Genomic DNA, 23,003 nt, shown 5'->3' with positions numbered 1-23,003 from the left:
CTGGGAGCGTGAGATAGGTTAATTATAGAGGACAAAATATCGGCATCAAATACTAAATACCATGAATGTCAACGACTGTAAATACCACCCAGAGGTCTATAAACGTTATCATATTTATAATATTCGATTTGCACTCTGACATTTAACACTCAACACGTCTACTAGCTCTGCCCTCGTACCATGGCGTCTTAAAGCAGTATACTTTCCAGAGTCGAAAAGTGACAACGCTATATACGTCGTATAGCGTCATCACTTTCCCACACTGGCAATAATACTGCTATAAGACATCATGGTAACCCCACTGCAGACACAGCTTTAAAAGGGCACGCAATTTATTTTTGATGCCTTGTAACATTAAATATCCTTATACTGAACGACTTTGCTCACGAAAATGCATCGCCTCGCGGTAATACCTATATCGTGAACTTATTTCGCCTTTTCTGTATAAGCTGTTGCTTGAGGTTGTACGATTTTGTTCGTATTCAGTAAGTTTATTTTTGACTAGCTGCGCTCCGCGGTTTCACCCGCGTGGCTCCGCTTCTGTTGGTCTTAGTGTGATGATATGGCTTCCTCGATAAATGGGCTATCCAACAAGGAAAAAATTTTTCAAATCGAACCTGTAAGTAGTTCTTGAGATTAGCGCGTTCAAACAAACAAACAGCTGAAGAGTTCTCCAGCTTTATAATATTAAGTATAGATAAGCAATAGCAAACAGTTTTGCTATAATATAATTATGTCATTATAATAATACGTTTGTCTTTGTTTGTATTTTATAGAACAAATAAAAGTTAGACTTCGCTTAATTATCGTAATAAGTATGCTTGTATGATTCTTTTAAAATATTAGATATACCTATTAGGTAAATAATACAAAATGAATAATTGTTATTTCTCATACAAATAAGTGTCTTTATAAACCCAGAACATCTAAAACACACCCGGCGTGAATCCTCAGGCAAAATTGATATTTGGTGATCCAGTTTTTTTATCTCAAGAAAAAACATATGAACCTATCCTGCCTTATTATTTTTGAGATAGGATTTGATTTCACGATGTGAATTTCCATGTTCCTTGTTGCGTTATACAAAAAAAGAATATTTTTAGGTAACTATTTAATTATTTATTCATTTTTGAATGTGCAATAAGCACAAATGAAAAGAAATTTAAAAAAGTAAAACACTATTACAATACATGAACGATGACGGCTGCATTTTATCTCTCTCATTATATAGTAGATCTAAAAAGTATTAAATTGTTGCTTTAAAATATCTGTACTGAAGTCCAAACTTTTAGCTACCAGTTTGTGAAACAAACTTATTTATGTATGCACTCTATAACATAACCCTTGTGAGTAAAGCTTCTCGGCTTACTAAAAACTCTCGTTCGCGACCACACTCGAGTTTTCTTTAACTTTTCTTACACGCTAAGTATAACGAAAGAAAAGGGTTTATTTCTAACAACTTACCTTAGTACATAGCGTGTGTCACATAAACTACAATTTAGATGCTTAGAAGAATTATTGTTGTTTTTATAAATAAGTATATCAATGCTTAAATCAAGATACTACCTTCTAATCCATATAAATAAAAGTCTCTTATTTAAGTCTCTGAAAGATTAATTTATCTAAAGAAGTCAGGTGCATAACAAAAAAAGGCTGCTACTGGAGATAAAGTATTAACCTCGTTCCAAGTCAGAAGTAAGAAATCTAAAGAGAAAATCTTTTACTACGTGATGCCACCAAGTGTACACAGTACGTATGTGAATTACGTTTGCCAAATTTAATTTCTCTTGCCGAAATTTCCTTGAGACGAAATGTTTTTATACCCTCGGTATGTTATCGGCATGAATGGAATTTGGGAGCCATCAAACGGTAAATATTATTTTACGGGATGGCCATTTGAAGGCAGTTAATTTCGTTTTACGAGAACCTCTGGAATAAGATTTTTGTTATAAAAATAGTGGACGAAGAAGAGCTATAAATTATTGTATGGCATTGTACGTATAATCATTTAACGTGAAATTCTCGGTCCATTGGATAAATACGAAATGAAGCGCGGGGAAGAAATATGGGTTTTTAAAGCGATTAAGTTATTATATTTAACTTGAGGATTTTAAATGTAGGTATTCTTACACATACAAAAGAAACATCATCACAATTATCTTGATACGCAATAACCTAGTTCTATTTATTTTTCTACACTATAAGCACCTGTAAAATAGCATTTAAAAGTACGAAAAGTTTTAACTTTTAACCTAATGCATGCAGTTGTACAAATTAGACGTGACATTTTAAAGCTCGAATTGTCCTCGCTTACATAATATAAACATAGATTTCAAACCAACCCATTCTGTACAACATTAAGTTACAAGTTTCAACGTACATCTATAAGTGATGAATTAGTGTAAGGAAGTTTAAACTAGTTATCGCGAACTTTAACTGAATAATGTAATTCATGTTATTGGTTAAATTTACACACGTGCCGTTAGTCATTGTTTGTGAACACTGTTGTGTGCTGCGGTTTTGTACAAGTCATGTATCATAATATGAGACTCGAATACTGTAGCGTTGTATGTTGGTGTAATTGTAAGATTCTAAATAATAATTCTATTCCAAAGCTTTTTGGCAGTTTTAAGCCTAGTCATTGGTAATGAATGTTACGGGGTAGAATCACGGACAGACATTTACTATTTTATCTATTTAATACGTACGATACGATAAATTAGATATCTACAATCTACATATATACGGGTTTATCATACTACAAGACTTCATAATTCTGTAAAGACTTATATATAAACATGCGAAAATTGACAGTTTTCTAATAGGCGCTTAATCCGGTCTGTTGCCAAAACTTCGAAAGATTGGACCCAAAATAGAGAACATTCCAAAATAGTATTAGAACGAATTAAACTGTATTAAACTTAGAATTGAGACACAAACCAATTCATTTGTAATCTTCTATACTGACGTTGTATGACGTAACGTGGGTTAGTGTATCGGCAATACTGGACCTGAGTGGAATGTAATTTAACCCTATCCAGGCTTCAAATGGGCCCTAAGGTTGCCGCACGTGTATTTTAGTATTAGCATAAAACTCGAGGTCAAAGTAGGGTGCAACATCTTTAAATTAAAAAAGGAACTACGTATTATAAAATTCTTCAAATAAAACGTAAGAGTTATTACTTTTGAATACTACATTGTGTGGTGTGGTGCTGCGTTTTGATGGCCAAAATATTTTCTAAATTAAGTGCAAATACTGCAAAATAGAACTGTTGCTTGCTTCTGTTCAAATAATATTAAAACTGATATATCGGCTGAGGTAAAAAAAAATGTGTGCGTATACTGGTGTATCGACGTAAGAAGTGTAACTTCTTTATGACCTTATTTTATATGCAACTTTACAGAAATACCTCGAATCAATCACGCGTGGTAGGGATAAGAAAAAGATGGCGCGTAACATAAAATTGTTACACAAAATTTTTTTCCAACCCCGATAAAGAAGTTTCACTTAAAAAAAATTACTACAATTTTATTATATTTCTCCAATAAGGTACATTTAATTGCTACACATAGCACAGCTAAATACCCAGTATCCGTTCATATTTACGACACAACGTTGGAAATGAAATAGAAATTTCATCTAGAATTTTCCGCACCATTTATTTCACTGGCAGCCCTAGCGGAAAACAATATCACACATTGTAAAGATTTAGTCTTTGATACACGTGTCCTTTCCCAGAGGCGTTATCACGTCTAATAATATCATGTATGAAATAACACTCAAAGTTTCATGTTTATATGCCTAACCTGAATTTAGTGCTGGGGAAAATATTATGGCTTTATTTGTATTTGCGATATTTTTATCTGATATGTTATTGTTTAATTTACTAGAGTTGTAGCAAAACTATATTGATTTTGTTTGAGTCTTTTGACTAGAGTTGTAGCAAAACTATATTGATTTTGTGGAATTAGTATCCATTGAGTTACTTTTTATGCACATTATAAATTGTCTTAAATGTAGATATAATTTAGAGTTTTAAGAATCGTCTCTTAAATAGTTACACAATCAACTCATTTTATAACTGAGTTTTATTTATTACATATATACTTTATTGTGTCTTTAAACTACTTTAAAATTATAACGTAGTAACCCGCAAGTATGTTTAAAATTTAAACACAGACATGCATGCGCTGCGAATTTGCTCAGAGACATGGCTATGGCGTTTCCCTGAATTTAGAATCGTCTTACTTCGGCTTACATTGGTTACCGTAAGTAATTTCCAAGGAACATAGACTATTATTATTATATTAAGATTGAATAGTTAATTTAATTGCCAGAGATTTACTAGATTAAAAAAAATAGTATTAATTTTTACAACTTACATAATATTTGCAATCGGCTAATTGAAGACAATTTATTTTATTGAAATTCCCAGTACTATATAAATAATTATATGACTCTATAAATATATGGACTTGATAATATGAATAATTAATTAATTATTATGATTTATTATAAGCTTTATTATCGGTAATCCTTTATTTAATTATTAAGGCACGTAGCGATTCCTAGAAAATGAATATTCCATTAGTACATTCCTTCTTTTGTTTTGTAATTTGAAGTGTTATTGTAACTTTTACTAGGAATTGTAAACTTAGCTTTAATAAAATTAAAAAGCTTTCACCAATAAATTGATATTTCAGAGAAACTTGGATCATGAAGTATTTTGTTGTATTAAATTTTAATGTGAAACCTGTTTGTTTCCTCGAATTTATTGAATCCTGAAAGAAAATAGAATTTATTTCATGACCGACTCTCTTGTAGTTAATTAAATAAAAGTAAAGCCTGTGAATTCCCAAGAAATTGGTTTTAATAAAAATTAATTAAACGGGTATTTCTGAAAAACTGTCTCTTTGCCTTCGTTAAGTTGATAGATTTCTTTTCATTCCATTTTATTACTTTGATTTTTATGAATACCTTTTCGTACCTTATGGATTGCAGTTTTAATTTATTACACTTTTACTGGAAATATGATTTACAATTAAGTAATTGAGATTGAAGTAGAATTTTTTACGTGAAGTACTCGATGATGTAGCAAACTGTAGTTTGTAGCTTGAAGAAATCGTATTTTTTAAGTAAAATTTTATATCTTTTCCTTAAATAAATTATCCGTTAATTTTCGAACTAAGTATATACTTATATGAAATCGGTTATAACTTTTAATCCCATTTATTAATTCCTAGCGGTCCGCCCCGGCTTCGCCCGTGGTACATATTTACGTTTTCTCTACGTAAAAACCATCCTCGTACTTCAAGGAATATAATAAAAAAAGAATTATCGAAATCGGTTCAGCCGTTCTCGAGTTATGCGCTTACCAACACATTTTGCGATTCATTTTTATATATAAGAAGATAAGGTTTTTAACAAAACATTTTTTTGTTCCAGTACATTGGGACCATGTCCATTCCGCGCCCCACAAGCAGAGTTGAAATCGTATCTGCAATGCGCAGAGTTCGTGTAAGTTTTACTTTTTATTCTTAACTAGCAGTCCGCCCCGGCTTCGCCCGTGGTACTTTCCATAAGAACCATCCTCGTACTACAAGGAATATATTAAAAAATAATTATCGAAATCGATCCACCCGTTCATGCGTGATGCCGTGACGAAGTGAAATAGAGATTCATTTTTATATATAGAGATTATTATTTTAATAATTATAATTTTAATAATGTGTTACTAGTGTGTGTTTTAATAGTGTGTTACTAATTAGTGTTTACCTATATGTTTGAAAATAAATTTATTTATTAGGGGGGTAATACACAAACGCTTTAATATTAGGATATTATGAAAGGAATCAAGAATATACCTTCGTTTATTTCGTCATTTGTGAATTACTTAGTAATAATAAAAAGCTTGCATTTGTATAATACAATAAAAAATATATATTTTATGTACCTAATATAAAAAATCAATCGTTATGTCTGAAATAGAAGCTTATGATATTTTAATGTTATTGATACAATCACTTCTTCAAATTAGTTTTCATTTGTCTGAAAGAAAAGAGAATTTAACAAAAAAAGTTAGTAATATCAAAATAATTATCACGCCTATAAATTGGGAAAGTTCGGCTATTTCTCAACCTTGATAAGAATATTATCCAATGCTTTTGATAGTAAATAAGAAACAATTAACACAGTGACTGTCGAAGTTTATTACATTCCGTTGTCATGGCTGATAATAAAGTGAAACCAATTTATTTTATATAGCGGACAAATATAAAATGTAATAACAGGTGCTATAAAACAAATAGGGAAGAAACATATATTGTCACATTTCAACAAGGGATATCAAACAAAATAAATAAAAAATGATTCCATTGCGATTTTAATTTCCATTTTTTATGAATTTGTATTGTATATCTATATGTACTATTTAATAATTGAGATGTAGAGTGTTTAGTACATATTTTTATAAATAAATAATAAATATACTTTATCTAGTCACGTAAATAACAACTCTAGGAAACGGCAGTCGCGTTGATTTTCTTTCCCATATTACTGAAAATATATGCTATGAAATTTGTGACAAATGGTTACGATGTCTTGTGGGTCAATATGATATATGGACTATAATATAAAGGGAGAAAATGTATACCAGTGTGATAAAGTTGTAAAGAGATATCTGGAAAACTATGGAAGTTATTTTTTCGAATTAGCTTCTTTTTTGCCAAATTAAGAAGTCGTATAAATGCAATAGTTAGTCAGTTATTTGAATCATAATAATATGAAAAGTCCATTGCGATTTGGCCTAGCTTAATAATATATTATATACTCCAGAAGCTGTCGTGATATACCTAAATTAACTTACTTGATTTACTATGGGCAGCTTCTTTATATACAGTATTTGTTATTATAATAAAAGTGATTTAATTTAATTAATATAAGGAATATTCAGTATAATTTGAAGTATAATAGACATAAGAAGTAATAGATAACGAAGTCAGCGTCTAAATTACTTTAAACTGAAATGAAACTTTAAACTATGCTTTGTGCAGTTAGAAACAGTCAGACTATCTCAAATAGCCACATTACGTAGGAATTTCACAACACATTCAGAACAATTTCTAAAGGGTTTTACAAAAATCCCAAGTGTCCTATAAAAAACCCTTCTAACTTTTGTATTCTATTCGACCTACATACAAAACTGCTGGTCAAAGAATTAGCATTATGTCGAGTCGAAAGTTTGAAATTTAATTCTATTTCCCAAGTCTTATTTACAAATTATTGTGAATTTACGTTGCAATTAATTATTTTTCTCTACGAATTGATATGTTTCAATCATAGGCATTAGTACTGATTTTACAAAGCATTCCGATAGCAAATTGAATCAATAACATTCAAACATATTGTATGATTTGCTTAATAATTTTTAATTGTTTTCTAGTATACGTAGTATTAAGTACTTACACATTATTTTTCCCTGTAAAGTATTAATTTAATATGTTTTTCAGTACGAATTCAAAGCACGAGGTATAAAGAAGAGAAAGGTCACAGTCGACGTCTCCACAAAAGGTGTGAAGGTTACCACACGCGTAAAGAGGAAGGTATGTACCTATGTTAACTATTAATAAGCTTCATAATTAATAACAACTAGATACAAAATACCATAATTTAATAACTTAAATTAAAACTGTCCTAGAAAGAAATAATCCTTTAAACAGTTAAGCTGAATAGCATTACTTGAAGGTTCAAAACTATGAACCGAAATCAATGAATTTTGTAAGTAGGTAAATTCAATTTTAATTCATATGAATTTGCTATATACAAAAATCATGAATACTAAACTGCCTGGATCTACACTGGATCATTGCATGTATGAAGTCGAATAATAGATATTTTTTATAAAGTTAACTAAAAAACTTTCCTTTTTTAGTGAGTTGCTTAATTTATTCATTAATTCTAAAGTTATGTCAAAGTTTGGTCAAAGCTCATCTTAAAAGTGTCATAGTTTTTCAATTAAGTGTACCAGAAAAACGTTATGATATAATATTATGTGTGAAGTTCCATGTCCCCTAGTGGGGTAAGGGGCAGAAGCATTATACATCTGTTTCACTGATCGATTTTCTTTAGGGACAAGTAGGTGATCAGCCTTCTGTGTCCTGCCAGACCGAGACATTTTTTTTTCTCCACCGGGAATCGAACCCAGAACCCCTCGGTGCTACGCTCACGCTTCAACCACTGTATCAAGGAAGCGATCTATGTGATATATAGGACAACTTAAATATTATATTTTCTAACAATAATAACATTTTTTCCATCATGCAAAGGCGCTCGTGATTCGGCTACTTGTAAGTGCTACAACCTTTACATGTTATTATAAATGTTGTTTTTTATTTACATTTATTATGTTTATAGTTTTTACCTAACTTGTGGTTGCCTGGAAGAGATGGCAACTAAAGCCATAAGGCAGCCATTTGTGCATGTCTCCCTGTTGTATGTGTATATATGTCTTTTTCCTATTTGTAATGGTGTAAAGCGTTTTTATTCATTCGTTCATAGTTCATACTCATACAAACATGTACATAATACCTATTATTATTTATCTTACTTATGTATCATATAAAATTATATTTAATAGTATTTTTGGTTGTAGCGGCTTAATATATTTTGGATAGCAATGAAATAACAAATTGACAACCTCTTTATATTGCAGCCAATTTACTGAAGTACAAGTGACAATACATAATATAGAGCAGGCTCCAAGGAGATGTTCGTTTGCAAAAATAGCGGACCTAAATCTGACTTCTGATATATATTGTATAGATCCCAGACATCCTATAGACAGATGTTGCCAACCAGTTTTGTGGTCCCCCTCCCCGCACCCCGGTAATTAAAATATGGCATACAAAGAAAAAAATAAAAATTTCCAAAACATGCCGTGTGGGGTATCAAATGAAAGAGCTTATTGAGTAGATCACGAATATATAGCATACTCTAACATTTCTTACACTTTCTCTAAGATTTTTTAGAAAATTTACGAAAATGCTCCATTTTTGAGTTAACTTTAAATCACTATAGATTGAAAACTCATGAATATATTTTTTAAATTATTATTTTAAATAATTCAAAATAGTCCTTGGAGCCTGCTCTAATAATGTTACATAATGCATGTCCTAATAATAACAAGAAACATAAATAAATATTCCAACAAGATTCTCACACATTTCGAACACATCATGATAAATTAAAATATATGTGAGTGCTGACTAGAAATAAGGGAATGAAGTAAGAATATTTGTTGTGGAAAAGGATTTTCAGGCACAAGATTATTACTTTATTTACCTTGTAATGTACGTCACGTCCCAAGAGTCACGTCTAATGTCCGAACATACTCAACAAAACACTACCATAAATTCAGTGAATTTGATCCACTTGCCCTAAAAATATTTATTTAGTTTGCTAAAATAAATGTAAAGCGCAAATCAACCGTGTTTAGTTCACAAAATAATATCTACATACGTCACTAGGATAATTATATTAGATAACCTAATTTTAATGGTTACATACTTTTAATATCTTCTGCAATACACACAAATTTTACAGATTTTAATAGTAATACAATACTGCATCTATATTTCTTTATAACGTTTTCTAATCGTAACTCAATAATAATAAAATCACTTTAACTAAACTAATAAAAATAAATCAAATGTCTTACTCTATACATAACTACAATTACTTACAATCTATTTATGACTCTATCATTTTTACGATCAAATCTCCTAGAAATAACCTAGAAATCTTTTGAAAACTGTATCTACCACAAACAGATAATGATCCAGTCATAGATAAAAGAAATAATACAATTATTTGAGCCTTTCTTCACGATTGACTTGATTCTTATTTACCCTCTTAGATTATAGATACCGATTTCATCTAGTATTGGTTCTTTTGGTAATACAGTAGTTAAAAATATATACTATAACATAAATATCTTCAACAATACTTTCGCATAATAAATTATCATTGTCGGGTTAGTTATAATTAAAACTAAACGTAATAGGAAAATAAATTGAAATATGAAAATAAACGTCCAAAATATTCAAGGATATTTTCAATCATTTATCTCATAAAAAAGAAATATCTTTGCATTGCATAAAGTAATCCTCTGAGACTCGGTTTCGCGCCCCAACTAGCAGTTTTAACGAATTGCAATAGACTACATTCCGTGGTTTCTAAACTCCACAACTCTCAAGTAGTGCTTTACGAACTTTTGTATTATAGCTATTTTAATTTTAACATGGCATTTCGTATTAAAATACTTCTCATATAGGTATTTAAGGTAAAGTTTTGTTTTTAACTTAATCGCAGCTTTTAAGCTCTTTCATGTAAATTAACTCGCGTTTAATATTGAAACATGTTTACATTAAAATTTTAAGAAATTTTCTTTATTAATGCATGAAAAACATTTCTGTAAACATTACTCGAATTGCGAACATTTTAAATTAAACCAACTACATTAATCCTGCCAAGTATTTATTTTATGAAAATATAAATTTTATATCTTTAGGTAAGTGTAATTTTTCAGCCTCATATTTATTTTTGTTTTGCCAAAAATAATAATTAGATAGATCGTTCTGTTAAAATGTACATCGTTTGAATAAATAAAATTATTTTTTTATAAAAACAAAAAATAAATCAAGAACATTATTTTTATTTATTTAAATAAATTATTTATTTTTAAATATTCGTAAAGGACATGTTCGTACCAAACATGTACCAGTCATAAGTAATTCAGAGCGCGTCGAATTCGGGCCCGCAACACGCGCCTGCCATTATTTGACACCCGAATACGCAGAAAAGCAAATCCGATTTTACTTCCGAAAATACCAATTGTAAAAACTCTGTGTCTTTATAACGTTGTCGACCCATAAATATAAATAAAGTCTGGACATTTTCACCAATTTAATTCTTACTATTGTTTTGTTTTTAAGTATGTACGTATCTAAATATAACACCATGGACCGACATTATTTATATTACCAAACAAAGGAGAATGGCGAAACTGGGCCTAACAAAATTAGGGCCTTACAGAAATCATAATATATTTAAAATTCATTATGTTATTTTTAATAATTCTTGGTAAAATATTGACTTCTGATTCTATGGGAAAACAAATGTTTGAAAAAAAAGATAATGTGTTCACTCGGCATTGTTATTTAGATTTCTATGACTACCGGTCTTATCAAGCAGAGATTGTCAGTGCTGTCAGGAGTAAAATAGTCGATATATCGATTAAAACGAATGAATATTTATTTTCATTTTTAGTTTTATATAAAATTCAAATGCTTTATAAATCAGAAATATAAGTTAACTGCGATACATATTTTATTTTTAACTTTTTAGCACGCTATTTATTTAGGTAATTCTACACATTTTTACATTTGAACTGTAGCTGGCCGCTTCAATTTTAATTACAATGTCATGTTTGTCGTTTGACTTTTGACATTTGATTGAGGTTTTTCGTTTCGTGGTTAACTTATTTTCTTCATCTTTATCGACTTTCGCTACGTATTACGGACACTGACGATCTCTGTTATTACTACCAAGTACCAACCAACGCTTGCACACCGGACTTTGATTACCTGCCTTTACGACTCACTACTGCTAGTTGCTACCCTACCTGGACACCGACTTTGCATCCGATTTTTCATTTACAAATATGAACTGCATCAACTGTGGTATTAATGCTAATCGTAACAATGCTATACGTATGCATTTGTTACAAGATAACGCAATAATATCAATTACCTATACAAGGGTGTGCTGCTCCTCTAACGGTTAGTGGATTAGTATTATCTAAGGTATTTAGTACTAGCTATTGAAATCAAACAAAAACGTAAACACACATTGTTTTATATATATACTAGCGGTCCACCCCGGCTTCACCCGTGGTACCTACATGTTTAAACTATCCTATCTCTCAAGTTGGATCGAACTCACACTATTCACTTTCTTTTGTCCAATTGTAATATTAATTCTTTATTTGTAGATCACTCACTCTGATCACATATGTGATGCATGCTGGAAACTTGCAAATGATTCTTTGAGGATTGAAAATCATGAAGAAGACACTGTAACTCTTGGTCATCAACGTGTATGCATTTATTGTGGACGTTCTGTATTGCGCACACGGTTTCATTAACTAAGAACTGATTCTCAACGCGATCAAAGAATGAGAGCAGTGGCCAGTGATAGGTATTAGAGTGGATATTACCTCGTCATTTAAGTTATTGAGTGTTTTGATAATATTTTAAGTAAAAAGTTGCCAATAATCTTCTTTTTAAATCTCAAAGTAAAAATAAAAGGTGTTTTAACAAAGTATTTCTTTACAGATTGGAAATAGAGCAACATATCTATGTCATTCTTGCTGGGTGAGGGCTCTCATAGGAAGGGAAGCAATAACAGTTTATTATTGTAATTGTTTAGTAGGAAGAAGAACTGTAGGTTGCTGCTGTCACGTTATGTGCATAATATGGTACCTTAGCTGGGCAAGGTATCAACCAGATTTAATGCTGCCAGCACAGTTTCTGGATGCTGTGTTAATTGTTTATGATGATAATGATGAATAAACGATTTATGAAAAAACGTGTTTTATTTTATATATAAGTACCTACGATGTTTTGGTAGGTAATCTAAAAGAATAAAAGTTCGATCCAATATCTCTATTACCTAACTGTTCTTCTGGTTCACTCTTTATCTAAATAATGTATATTATAGGATATAAACTTACCTCTACTTAGAAAGAAACAAAGCTATTCATTGAACTCGAGCAAACCTAACCTCAATTTTAGTGACGTTACATGCTCAATATCTCTGCTATCCCATAGAACAGATCTTTAATTGTTATATATATAGAATCTGTATATTTTTATCTATTTAACCCCACATAAATCATCAGTGTAACGATCAGGCCCAAAGTCCTATGGGAGTTTGCCATTCTCCTTTGCCGTTCACATTGCGCAGGCCATGTTGAATAACGCAATGCTATCAAATACCACTAAATTATACTTCTTTACAAACACGAGTACATTCTCAGTGCTGTAAAGTCTAAACCCTTTGAAATGCTTTTACAAGTTCAAACGAACGACATCTGACTCGCCATTAGCCGGTGCTGTAAAAAGTATTTACGACTCACATTTGTTACAGAGCCCGAGATTTTTGTTTTCACGCAAAAACAAAAGCAAAAAGAAGAAGAAGAAGGAGAATGTTGAGATATTGAACCATCCGATATATCGGATCTTCTATGTGTCGCACGACACCAGCGACTTGAAGATATTCTCGTACATAGCGAGAGACTGCCGAACAAACGGCTTCAAGTGCAGTGTCTTCAAGAGCAACAGAGAGGTTAGTGAGGAAGTGAGTTATATCGTTTCCGCGTGAGTATATAGGCTTAAGCTTTATATAAGCACGACAAGTCAAACATGCCGAATAATTAAATTGTAATTTTGATACTAACTTCTTATTAATCATACTTCTAAAATGAATCATTGCCTTTAGTTTTATGATATTTGAGTACTAATGGAACAGTATTATCGAAGGTAAAATTCTGCAAATTTTTAGATTGACCCCAGAGCTATTTAAATGAATTACTGTGAAGAAACGATTAAATTATCATTGCATTAAAAATATTTCAATTATTTTTTAATAATTCTTCATAAAACAGTTTATATTTCAAATTTTCAACATTAAGATATTTTGATTCCATTTTCAGATTTAATCTTATTTTTTGTTACTCATAAATTACTTTCTCTGCCCGTAAAGCATTTTATTCCGGCAATAAAACTGATTTATATTTACCTTTTGTCTCAATGTTTCGTGATTATGTTAGCGTCTTTGTCAAAGTATTTTTGGAAGAGTTATTGTCGTTTCAACACAAGACTGGTCAAATGATAATGAATTGAAAATACGATTTCTAAGAAGCCCCAAAATGAGTTTTGTGATTAGATTATAGAGGCTAATATATTTAACCTTCAGCCTTGTTTCAGTAAGATCAAAGTCATGTTTAATTTTATGAAAAATATTTTACATAAGTCTAACGTATTGCGCACATATACAACTAACTTCTTGACCAAACTGCGTTTTCAAACATTTTGTTTTTAAAAATACCCTCTAACCTTTCTCTCCTTGTCACTAATGGTATTTTAATGTGTCCCAGGGGAAATGTAGAGTTACTGGGCTACGAGTTAGTTGTTAAAGGATTTAGGACTATATTTCTTAATTCTCTTGTTGGCCAACTTTCTGGCCGGGACGGGAAAAGTTCGGAGTCAATAATAATGCCTGTTACATAGATCGTTTTTGTGCCATGGAGAATTGGGATAATGTAGAACTATGAAAGTTGGAATCTGGTTTTAGCTGCGGATAATTCATGAGTGTATTTGAAAACATGATTGCTACAACATGTTAGGTTTTGGTAATTTATAAATATAACAAAATGCGCGTTAAAAATAACGTTACAATGTGTAGAAATTCGGATTAATTATACCCAAAAGCTTTCCTTAGCTACGGAGAGTAGAATAAATATTTAAACATATTAAAATTCGTGCTTAAAATATTCACGAGAAAAAAAGGTTAGTTGTATAATTAAGAATTTTAAAATAAAATAAACTTGAGCAAGGAGGTACCGCCTACGACGCAAAATTGTCTCTACCAAGAAATAAAGTTCGCAAGGTATGAAGTTTATAATTAAGCTTCCAGTAAATTTGCATGTTGCAAAGTTCAATCAATCCCATATCTATACTAATATTATAAAGCTGAAGAGTTTGTTTCTTTGTTTGTTTGTTTGTTTGAACGCGCTAATCTCGGGAACTACTGGTCCGATTTGAAAAATTCTTTCGGTGTTAGATAGCCCATTTATCGAGGAAGGTTATAGGCTATATATCATCACGCTACGAGATCACGCAACAGGGGTGGAGCCACGGGGGTGAAACCCCGCGGAGCAGCTAGTTTCATATAAAACTAAAATAATAAGTTTACTAACTCAGCCATCATACAATTCATGATATCATACCAAACTGAATCCAACATTGTATTTTGTAGTGTTTGATTTAACGCGAGTATTATAAATTTAGAAATTAAATAATTTAACGGATTTTAAACGCGATTTATATGTGACCACGTTTGCTGCAAAGTGTGCGAAAAGTCGGGAAAATAATATTATGAATAAATCGCGTTTTAAATTCGTTAAAATCTTTAATTTCCAAATGAATGCAACATTATTAAATTGGGATAGACCTTAGACGCAAATAATCAAATTCTCAAACCTGGAAACCAAATTATAACAATTATTTAGTGAATCTAGTTGTAACAAGTTTCAGGCAAGTTATTTGGAACACTCTGTCTCTGCCCAGTTTTAACTTGCATTGCTTCAACCGTAGTGTAGGTATGGGCTGAATTGGCATAATTGCAAACAATGAATTCCAATATTTGTTATCAGTTCCATGTTTTAGTTTATCTGTAGAATCTTCTGGAACTTCCAAATATATAGTTGTAATTCGAAACATTAATCAACGTGAAGATAATAAGTGCAAAATCTAATAAAATCATCATCAATCATATCTTATCTTATATATAAAATTCTTGTGTCACAATGTTAGTCTGCATACTCCTCCGAAACGGGTGGACCGATTCTCATGAAATTTTCTGTGCATATCGGGTAAGTCTGAGAATCGGCCAACATCTATTTTTCATATGTACCACGGGCGAAGCCGGGGCGGGCCGCTAGTAGGTATATAAAATTCTCGTGTCACAATGTTAGTCTGCATACTCCTCCGAAACGGGTGAACCGATTCTCATGAAATTTTCTGTGCATATCGGGTAAGTCTGAGAATCGGCCAACATCTATTTTTCATATGGGCCGGGCCGCTAGTCTTTGTATAAAATAATTAAACTCAATAACATCGTGACTAGAATAAATATAAAGTATGTCTATTATTTCTTTAAAAGGGCAGAATCGAAATCGTTCTATTCTTTAACTGTATAAGTATAACGATAGCCTCGGTTTTGTTCATCATGATCCTTTTTGTGATTGATGAGGGATATTTGGAAGTGATTGAGAGGTTCGTCGGTAGGAGTGTACCTACTCTCAGTAAAGCGGTAAATCTTATGATTTTTAGCAATTTTTCTAGTAGATTCGTTAATTGTCATTGGTAATATTTAATGCTCTACTTGCTAAAATGCTATGGTATATTTTAACGTTTTACAATTGTTTTTACTGTGTATTTATGAACATATTTCTTATGTATATTGCTTTACATATGAACTAATTTAATGTTATTGACACTTTCATTACAATATGCCTTTATATTTAGAAATAATCAGGACCAAAACAAAATTTTTGGAAATAAAGAATTATAATAAACCGTATTTATTTTCAGTAACATAGGTTGGACATAAAAGTCATATTCTACATATCCACGCGTCATGAGCCAAATAACAGCTTATAAATGACGACCAACTGTTACCAAAAGAGCTTAAAAATACGATTTAACACGGGTTTAACCCTTTTTGTAGCACACGAGAGCTTTAGAATTTTAAATTTTATGAAATATAACTTTTCAAAGTTCAAACGTTGTGGGTTACGATTCTTCTTGGTGAAATATTGTTTTATTGTATAAAATACACATTTAGCGTGGAACTTCCTTTATAGGTAAACTCAAACTCAAACATTTATTTATTCAATTAGACTTCTTTTAGAAGTAATTTCGAATCGTCATTACATATTTTTAACGTTTACCACCGGTAGGTATAGATTGCTTATATAAATTACTAGGAAAATGCTATTTAATTAAAGTAAATGAAAAGAAATCGATATTTAATTTCTCTCAAGAGAAGTAATTGAATACGTATAAAGAAATAATAAGAATTTTCTTTTCATACGTTCAATTTAATCTGTTACGAATTAATCTGTTGTAAGTTTTCCTTTTCATTTTGAAAATAATATTTCATATTACTCGAGCGACTATTTATTACAATTTATCATCCAGCAATGACGATTTTAATTTAAAGGAAGAAATAAAAATATTTATAAATATCATCCAGTTTCACAACAATTTAAATTAACCAATAATGCTAAAAACAACATTATATAATAATATCAAAGATGTCATAATAATATCAAAGCAGACATCTTATGTTTATTTCATACAGGCTGTCCATAAATAAATAGTAAGTATGTATAAAGATTTATTACATTAACTCGTAAAATTAAAACTCTCATAAATTATAATTACATCCATACATTGAATAAAAAGGCTATTAAATAATTGAGTATCAGTAGAAAATCCCATTGATTCTTAATAAGAAGCAACAATAAAAGGATTATAAAAAGATCGATCGATTTAAATACATTACTATAAAATATTATGGTACTCTATGGCATTTATTAATTCTGCATTTTGCACTTTACATGCAGGTAATAGAGTATATTTTTTTTAAATACATCTCCACAAATAATATGCCACTCTATGGCATCCGTTAATTCTGCAATTTGCACTTTACATACAGGTAATAGAGTCTATTTTTCTTGAACATATTTTAACATCTAGCTTTGCCTATACGGAAGGTCGTTAAAAAGCACTCCAGGGATGGCGGTTAATACTTCCGAGTAACTTGGTGCAAAATTTTCATTTATGGAAGTAAAATAAATAATTTGTGGATTAGGCAGACCATGGAATAATTCCCAGATAGGTGATTCATTTCTTAATTGTTTATTTTAATTAAAATAATATGCATATGTATTCTTCTTTTTAGTATTTTTATTGTGAAAATGTGGCTTTTCTAGATCACAAAATAAGCCCTAAAAATCAAATTCAAATTATTTAATTTGATTTTTATAATATGAAACGTAATTTATATTACTTATGCAAAATTACATGAAAACAATACCTTCTAAAGTGTTATGTTTATTATTATAAATCTTACAGTATAAGAACCTTTTAAACCACTTTCAGCGTTAACATAAACATAACCACAGACCACAATACATTTATATTAATTTGAAGTTAGAATAAACTTTGATTATATCTCCTTCATTTTATATTTAATTGGTGGTTTCATTCTTCCTTGTTCTCTATAGCGATTTGTAATAAAAACATTGAGTTTTAATGAGAATATTATTTATACATTATATCATATTGTAATATCTGGATTTTATTTTATATTTTGTAAACTACAGTTAATATTTTCACATAACCTGTGAATTAATGATACATAAAAAAGATAATGCACGCATAAAATCAAAATATACCAACAACTTTGACGGATATTCTATTGCATATTTTATTACAAGATATTAAAATTTTCAGCTTAACAACACAGGACCAAAACTACATATACTTTCAAGAACTTAAGAAGTCATATCTCACTGTAGCCGAACGCTATTTCCTCTCATATTAAACTGAAGGATAATCTTTGATTCCTTAAAAACAAATCCTTGCAGGCTACAAAGACTCGCTTATTTAGTCTCATATAAATCTCCGAAATACCCATCCGCTGTTCCAGGTAGCACGTCAGAGACACGGGACAAATCATTTATTCTCGGCTGAATAAAAATAGACGGTTTTTGTGATACCACGTCCACGAAAATCGCGACTGTGACGCTCCGTATATATTTATTTGAACGCAAATCAAGATCAAAGACCCATTTGACGTTGTGGAAAAACACTTTGTGAGTGCTTGCCTGCGTTGCATCTCGGAGCGAAGCAACGAATATGCTTATATGCAGGTCGGGTCTCCTGTAACAGTTGGATTCCTGATACTCCGATGAATGTTGTTACGTATGGACGTAAGCGTGACAATGTAATAGGTACTAAACAATTTTGATTACAAAAAGAACGCCTGTTGACTGCTACACACACTACGGTACACCTGGTAGGTCCACCTGTAGGCGGGCCGTATAGGCCGTAGCGTGTATAGCTTACATGATGCGTCATACTGTGGAAAGCATTTTATCAAAAAGCGATTTGATATTCGAGATTTCATGATTCTATTCTATGATGATACATCTATATCCTTTGAAGGTAGCAGTCTCCACTACGCGCAAGAAATAACAATATTGCCTATAAACAGCGGCTACGACAATATAATACACGTCGAAATATTAAAATGAAACATTAATTATCTATTTTTTACGAAAATTCTTTTTTGCTTAGTTTTTTTGGAAACTAGATCCAATAATTGTTAAAAATTATATTTTCTTTGTTCTGACTTTCTGACTATGAATCCTCCGCAAGATTTTAGAAGTTTTCGTTTATACCTTGGTTCTATCGAAGCTTGTAGTGGAATTACTTCCTTACTTGTAATGATAACAAATACGGGTGCCGTTTGTATAAACGGCACTGACTTTTTCTCTCCTCAGGTAACACAATGTTTTAATTTTTTTATCGACCTAAATGTTGGTTGTGATGTTTTGACTCAGACTAATAAACTGTTACTTTCTGGTTCTAAAATTATTATTATAAATTCTGAATTCATTTCGATACAATTTTTAAATATCTCCTAATGGTGTAAAATAATGAAGAAGGAAGGCAAAAACTTGTGAAATATTCTCGAAAGTTGTTGAGATATTTTTATTCAATTTCAGCTGTGTAAAATATCATTTATCAGATCAGTGGAAATGAAAGAATATCCACTTACGTGATACAAACGTAATTCGCCCAATTTATAATAAGTACAAGCTAAACAGGCTTTGTTAATTCCAAGTGAACCGTATTTACATTGACGCCCTATACTAATAACCTTGTGAAATTCAACTACTGTCCTTTACGGCTTGTAATACAATATTACAATGAAGAAAGTCTTTATTCGATCAAAGGGAACAGACGCTAGGCCTTCTTTACATTGTTCTGTGGTACTTAACGTTACTGAGTTGTAAAGCCGGGAAACTTTCTCAGAAGTTCGCCGAAACAATTAGACACGTTGCCAAAAATTTGTCTGTTTAGAAGCAATCTTACCACATTACACACAAGAGTAAAATGCATTTGCTTTGAAATATGTATTACTGTGTAACTAGATCACGGGGCGATATATAATATTTCTAGATATTAAAAAAAATTACTAACATTTATTTATTTTCCTCGAAGTTCTTAACGCCTTGATTGCCTTACTTGACAATCAATGCGTTATATTTCTAGACTTTTAAAAACATCTTTCTTACATAACATACATACATTGTAAAGAAAATTATACGAATGGAACAATAACTCATAAAAAAGAATAACAGCCTTATATCGTAAAGTAAACACAGCGACCGTCCAGCAAATGCAAATCGTTCGATGAATGTGACGTCACTCTGGCTCTATGGTATCTTTGCTCGCATTTGACGTTTTATGGGAAGGCAAAAGTACACACATTATCTAGGTAAAAATGCATGGACACGCCCGGTGATACTTTCTGAATGTTGGTATTATGGAATCGATAGTGGATACATAGTGAATTAATGAACTTTATGGGTATGCTATGTTCAGGGTTTATTTGTGAAGTTGTATGCAGAATGCTTGCTGTAAATGAATGGAAAATACCTAATCATTCACGTGAATATCGACATACTGAATCATTGACATTTAGTCAATACAGATGAATGAAGACGAAAGAATATTTTCCCTGACTCTGTTACTAACTTATGAAACAGCTGGATGGATTTTGATGGGATTTTCCACTGGCAAATAACTAACATTTATAATTTTCTTTCCATTGCATTTGAAGCTTCGCGTGTTTTATATGGTCTAAATCGGATTCAAATATCGTACATTACCTGAAACCACATCTATGTCCATAAATAGATTTTGCCCAATTCTATTTCTATTATTTCGTTGTATTTCAAACTATTTATTTGTCTACCTGACAGCGCCCTTGCGCTCAGAGCTGTGTTTATTTAAATTTGCTTCCAATCATTCAATAGTTTTGGATCTCAACAGTTCCAGATCCTTATATTCCCGTTAATCTCACTCAGACACAGACTTTACTATCATGTAAATCAATAAGTGTAGTGCATTATATTTCCCTCGTAAATATAATTAAATTTATTTTAAAATAATAACCCGTCGAAACATAAATAACGATGACTGCTATGGAATTATTTATGGCTCCGTATTCCCTATTAGGGTTTTGTTACGATATAATAAGCAGTAGTAAGTAATGTTAAGAATAATTAGGTATTTATTTAATTTTTTTTTTTTCATATGAGGCTTGCTTGCTTTTTTTAGGCTTTGTGTATACTAAAGTTTTCGGTTCATTTTAAAAGTTTGTACAAACATTGTCTGACATAAAAAAAGAATTATCTAATTTACCTAGTGCAATTCGGAATTTATGGGTTACATTTGACGTATATTGGTCTTAGAGCATTTAAGATATTGGTAGCGATCTCTTATAATCACCGATCGAATCGATACACTAATAAAAATTCGTGTATCGATTCAAAAGTCTAATTCTATTGCTGTATATATTTGTTTGGATTTTTGTTATAGCGCAGTAAATGTTAACGCAGTAGTTGAGCTATCTGTTAGATTAATAGACAAAGTTCCTCTATTCATGTTATATTATGATCGGACTCAAATTTTACGCACGGCTCATTTTGGTAATACAGGACGAACGTTTGTTTCATTTATCCACACTTGATGTTAGTTTATTTATATTGGCTCACAATATATCACCTAAAATTCACATAACTATAAGTTTCCGACTCAAGCACTAGGACTAAAAAAAACAACAACAGAAAAAAAGCTCTAAGAAATTGAATAAAGCGATAAAAAATATAACATATTTTGACAGAGCATGAATTTTAGTCCAATTCTATATACATAGTTGTTTTTAATACAAATGTAAAATGCATCTGCTTCGTATTTATAAAAACGAAAGAATATATGTATTATATATTAATACGACCCTTATTTATTAAATATACGACCAGCCTTCATTTGCATAAATGTAATTTTCTACTTCAATGGTGCTTTGTCATTGTATGCTAAACGATATGATTTAAACTATAGTCAAAAGTAGTAGTTATAAATTAAATATTATTTTGCCCTTTGTATACCTTAATACATATTTAATAAAGGTAATGGAAATGAAAATGACGCATTAATTCTGCTTTAAAAGCCTTAATTGTAAGAATATTAATGTCTCTTATAAAATGCAGTATTTATGGATTCAATAATGTTTGGCTTCGTATGTAAAAGAGCACAAGCTCTTTGAGCTAGAAAGATTCATAGTAACAGCGATGATTATACTATGAATAATTCATTTGATGCAGCCTTTGTCCAATAATCTAATAAGCGTTTATCAAAAGGATTTTTAATGTTATTGTTAACAATGTACTTAATCGGAAGCTTACGTTATAGCACTTACTTTTTTTGTTTGATATCATGTCACATTTTTCATACGAAAATAATTTTATACATCTATATTGCTGAATGTAATAGTTATAATGGGTCAGTTTTAAAAGAACTAATATGGAGAGCTTTAGCTTGTACATATTACTATAGTTGTTTGAAAATCACTATACATACCTACGTATTCAAATGTAGATAGGTCAGTGTCAAATATCAAATTAATTAGCTGCTGACTGCTCGTCTTTGTATTCACAAATAAACGACTGAAAAGTTTAATTTAATTTTGTTAATGGGTGTCGAATACTAAAATAAAGCCCGCTCTTTAATTAGGCTTCAAAGTTCCTTTTGAGGATAGACCGGATATTGAGTACTTTTAATCTAAGTAATTGGAATGCGAGAGGTGTATATTTTATTATACATAAGTATTACAAAGTTTTACGAATTTAAACATAACAAACAAAAGTTTATGAGTGACAACAAAAATTTGTGTTAATGTTTAGGAATACTCAAGTGCTATTAGCAATGTAAAAATAGTATTGTCAGTTGGTTATAATTTTTTGAGTGTATTCTGTTAATCCAATTTAAACCGGGAAGCTTGAAAACACGCATAATAAAAT

General features: G+C 30.8%; 1 protein-coding gene across 1 annotated transcript; it reads left to right on the top strand.

The window, feature by feature from the left end:
- Positions 1–5,458: 5,458 nt before the first annotated feature.
- On the top strand, positions 5,459–13,778 carry LOC149910964 (capon-like protein). The gene is made up of 5 exons (XM_090107033.1): positions 5,459–5,518; positions 7,510–7,602; positions 12,051–12,134; positions 13,208–13,405; positions 13,773–13,778. Exons 1-5 carry the CDS (start codon positions 5,459–5,461, stop codon positions 13,776–13,778), a joined length of 441 nt encoding a protein of 146 aa, XP_089963159.1.
- The last annotated feature ends 9,225 nt before the right edge of the window (positions 13,779–23,003 follow it).

The sequence above is a fragment of the Colias eurytheme genome, chromosome 1 (genome assembly GCF_061535395.1).
Source record: "Colias eurytheme isolate Ceu_HAF_F1 chromosome 1, ilColEury1 Martin Lab GWU primary, whole genome shotgun sequence".
NCBI lineage: Eukaryota > Metazoa > Arthropoda > Insecta > Lepidoptera > Pieridae > Colias > Colias eurytheme.
This window is presented reverse-complemented; position numbering and strand designations above follow the sequence as displayed.

Bases quoted from the DNA above. Each gene is read 5' to 3' on its own strand.
- LOC149910964 (XM_090107033.1), top strand. From the start codon at position 5,459: ATGTCCATTCCGCGCCCCACAAGCAGAGTTGAAATCGTATCTGCAATG. The intron at 5,519-7,509 runs GTAAGTTTTACT...TATGTTTTTCAG, and splicing joins CTGCAATGCGCAGAGTTCGT to TACGAATTCAAAGCACGAGG. The intron at 7,603-12,050 runs GTATGTACCTAT...CTTTATTTGTAG, and splicing joins CCACACGCGTAAAGAGGAAG to ATCACTCACTCTGATCACAT.